Source organism: Cyprinodon variegatus, unplaced genomic scaffold (genome assembly GCF_000732505.1).
Source record: "Cyprinodon variegatus isolate N-32 unplaced genomic scaffold, C_variegatus-1.0 Scaffold11, whole genome shotgun sequence".
In the NCBI taxonomy this organism is placed as follows: domain Eukaryota; kingdom Metazoa; phylum Chordata; class Actinopteri; order Cyprinodontiformes; family Cyprinodontidae; genus Cyprinodon; species Cyprinodon variegatus.
In genome coordinates this window covers 2363069-2365783 of record NW_015150464.1, presented here as the reverse complement: position 1 = coordinate 2365783, position 2715 = coordinate 2363069, and the positions used below count along the sequence as shown (strand labels likewise).

Sequence of the window (2715 nt, the reverse complement as noted above, 5' to 3'; positions counted from 1 at the left end):
AAAATCAGTAAAAAAAAAAATTTTTCCCAGTGGCCCTAATCCTCTTCCGTTTGATGGAGAATTGAGGTACAAATATTTAGCTTTTTTTAAAGGTCCAGTGTGAAGTTTTCTCTGTCAGTGATGATTGGGGGAACCGTGGCATCTAGTATAAAATCAACTCCATTCTTACCATGACATTGTAAAGCATTTAACTTTTTCCAACATGAATTAGTACCCTGCTTTTTGCTAAAAGTACGCTGCTGAATTCAGGTCATAGTCATTCCAAAAAAGTTAAAAACAATCCACTGGACTGTGTTTCCAAGTTTGAAGACGTTTCGCTTCCTGTCTAGTAAGCTTTTTCATTTCAAAGTAACAAAAGAAGGATAACAAAAGGCAAACGACCCCCGTTCCATGGGGTGGACCCATTCGTCCGTTTCAATTTGCATGTTTTCTATACAAAAACAAGGCTTTGTTGGGCTACTATATAAAACATGGAACTCAACGCTATTCCAGACTTTTTTAATTGAAAAAGCTTCCTGATGGGGAGCGAAATGACTTCAAATGTGAAAACAAAGTCCAGTGGATTGTTTTTTAGCTTTTTTGGAAGAACTTATTGCTAAAAGTACAAACACCTGCTTTAATCATCAGACATATACTGATTAACGATTGCACTTGAGCTTAAGCTCTTAGGGAATCTATAGTTTTCTTTAGAGGAAGAGAGACACCAGATTTAACACTGAAGGCTAAAGCATTGAAGGCCGACGCTTTGCTGCACTAATGCATTCATTAATGCAGAATAAACACAGACCATGCATCTAATGTAACGATATAGAGCACAAAAAGGAGTATGTTGTTTTTCTGTGTGAGTTTTTAAAACTAATGTCTGGATTTGACCCTTAATTATAAAAGAAAAGCTACCTTCTTAGGAGATGAGTAGTAAAGTCTGCATTTATTAATGTTCTCTGTGAAGTTACAATAACCAGCGTTGTTTTCCACAGAGCCAAGTGTATCCCGAGGTGAGAGACACCATGCTGTGTTGGGGAAATGCTTCCTATGGACAGCTGGGACTGGGTGGGATCGACGAAGAGATCGTGGTTGTCCCGCGAAAGTGTGAGTTCTTTCACGGTAAGCGGGTGAACGGCGTGGGGTGCGGCCGCAGACACACGGCTTTCTTGCTGGACGATGGCACCGTTTACACTTGTGGCTGTAACGACTTGGGGCAACTGGGACACGAGAAGTCCAGAAAGAAACCAGGTTGGTGATACTTCGGGTTCTGTCTGGTTCCATCGTCTCGTACCGTCGACCCTAACAGACTTTTAACCTTGTCATCTATTAGAGCAGGTAGGGGCCTTAGATGCTCAGATCATCGTGGCTTTGTCCTGCGGAGAGTCCCACACGCTCGCCTTAAACGACAAAGGGCAGGTTTTCTCCTGGGGGCTCGGTTCAGACGGACAACTGGGCTTGAATAACTTTGAAGAATGTATCAGAGTCCCGAGGTAATTCAGTCACTTCTATGTTATATTTACCAATGACTGCAGTAGGAAGCATTAAAGCTTTTTCACATTTTGTCCCTTTATAACCACAAATGAGGTTAATCAATATTTCATGTGGCAAACCAACACTGATTAGAAATAATTATCACCTCAGTTTCTTAAATTTCTTGATTCATTTTCAAAAATTGTATTCAGCCACTGGTCAAAGAGGCCATTTAATGGAATACAGCTCAGATAAGGGGTCTAGAAGGAGAACTAGCAACTCTGATCAACCGGAAAACGACATCCCTGTGCTGAAACATGGTGGTGGCAGCATTATGCTTTAGGATCGTCTGTATCTATGTATGTATTTGTATATATCAGGGGTCGGCAACCTGCGGCTCTTTGGCCTCCCACTTGTGGCTCCCTGGAGCTTTTTCAAAAATGTATGAAAATCGATTTATTTATTTTTTTTAATGTGGTGTGCAGGTTGCAAACAAAAATTAATGTTTTCCAATGCTTTAAACATTAAACAATAATTTGCATCAAAGCCATAGAGATCAGTGGTCATAACTTGGAACCAGCGCTGCGCGGTGCCAGGCTAACAAAGCTGCAGGAGTGTCTCAGAATATGAATCCCAAAGGGGAAAAAAGGAAGATTGCTGATGAGAAAAGAGGATTCAAATAAGCCGACTCCTTTCCTTTCATCATCAATGCTGAACGATTGCCTGCATTTTCGCTTTGTAATGAGAGGGTGTCAAAAAATAAAAAGAAAAATTTGGAAAGGTATTTCCAGGGAAGGCTAAATCTGCAGCCCACCACCAAGCTGGGAGGGAGAGAAAAAGTGCGATTGAAGGATAAATTAGAGGAGCGCAAAGATAGATTTAAGAAGTGGATTGCATTTCCAAACTCCACTACTGCTGCTAGTTTTATTGCAAGGATGGAAAACCGTCCACAGATCAAACAGGCAGCGCTTTGATGCAGGTATCTGAACTTTCTTCAATTTTTTCCCCAAATCCTAAAAATATTAATCAGACCAAGGAACGATGGTGACGGAGGATGTGGGATTTCAGGGTTAGAGAGCTCTGCTCTGATGTCACTTCCTGCTTGGTTCCTCGTGACTCAATAAACTCCTCCCAACAGAAACACGTCCACCATAGAAAGATTTCTTTATTGTGTTTCTATAATTTCATCAATGCAAGAAAACTTAAACTGCAGTGAAGGTGGTGAAGCTGTGCGAGATGGGAGCGTTCACGGTTCCTCAG

The 2715-nt window shown here is 41.3% G+C and overlaps 1 protein-coding gene across 3 annotated transcripts in view; it reads left to right on the top strand.

Annotated features, from left to right (window-relative positions):
• The window catches only part of herc4 (HECT and RLD domain containing E3 ubiquitin protein ligase 4), a 32782-nt gene that overhangs the window by 3944 nt on the left and 26123 nt on the right, over positions 1-2715 (top strand). For all 3 annotated transcript variants that reach the window (XM_015381060.1, XM_015381077.1, XM_015381069.1), the window contains 2 exons: positions 978-1233; positions 1316-1475. In XM_015381060.1, coding sequence (XP_015236546.1) covers positions 978-1233; positions 1316-1475 — 416 coding nt within the window. The remainder of the gene's footprint in view (positions 1-977; positions 1234-1315; positions 1476-2715) is intronic.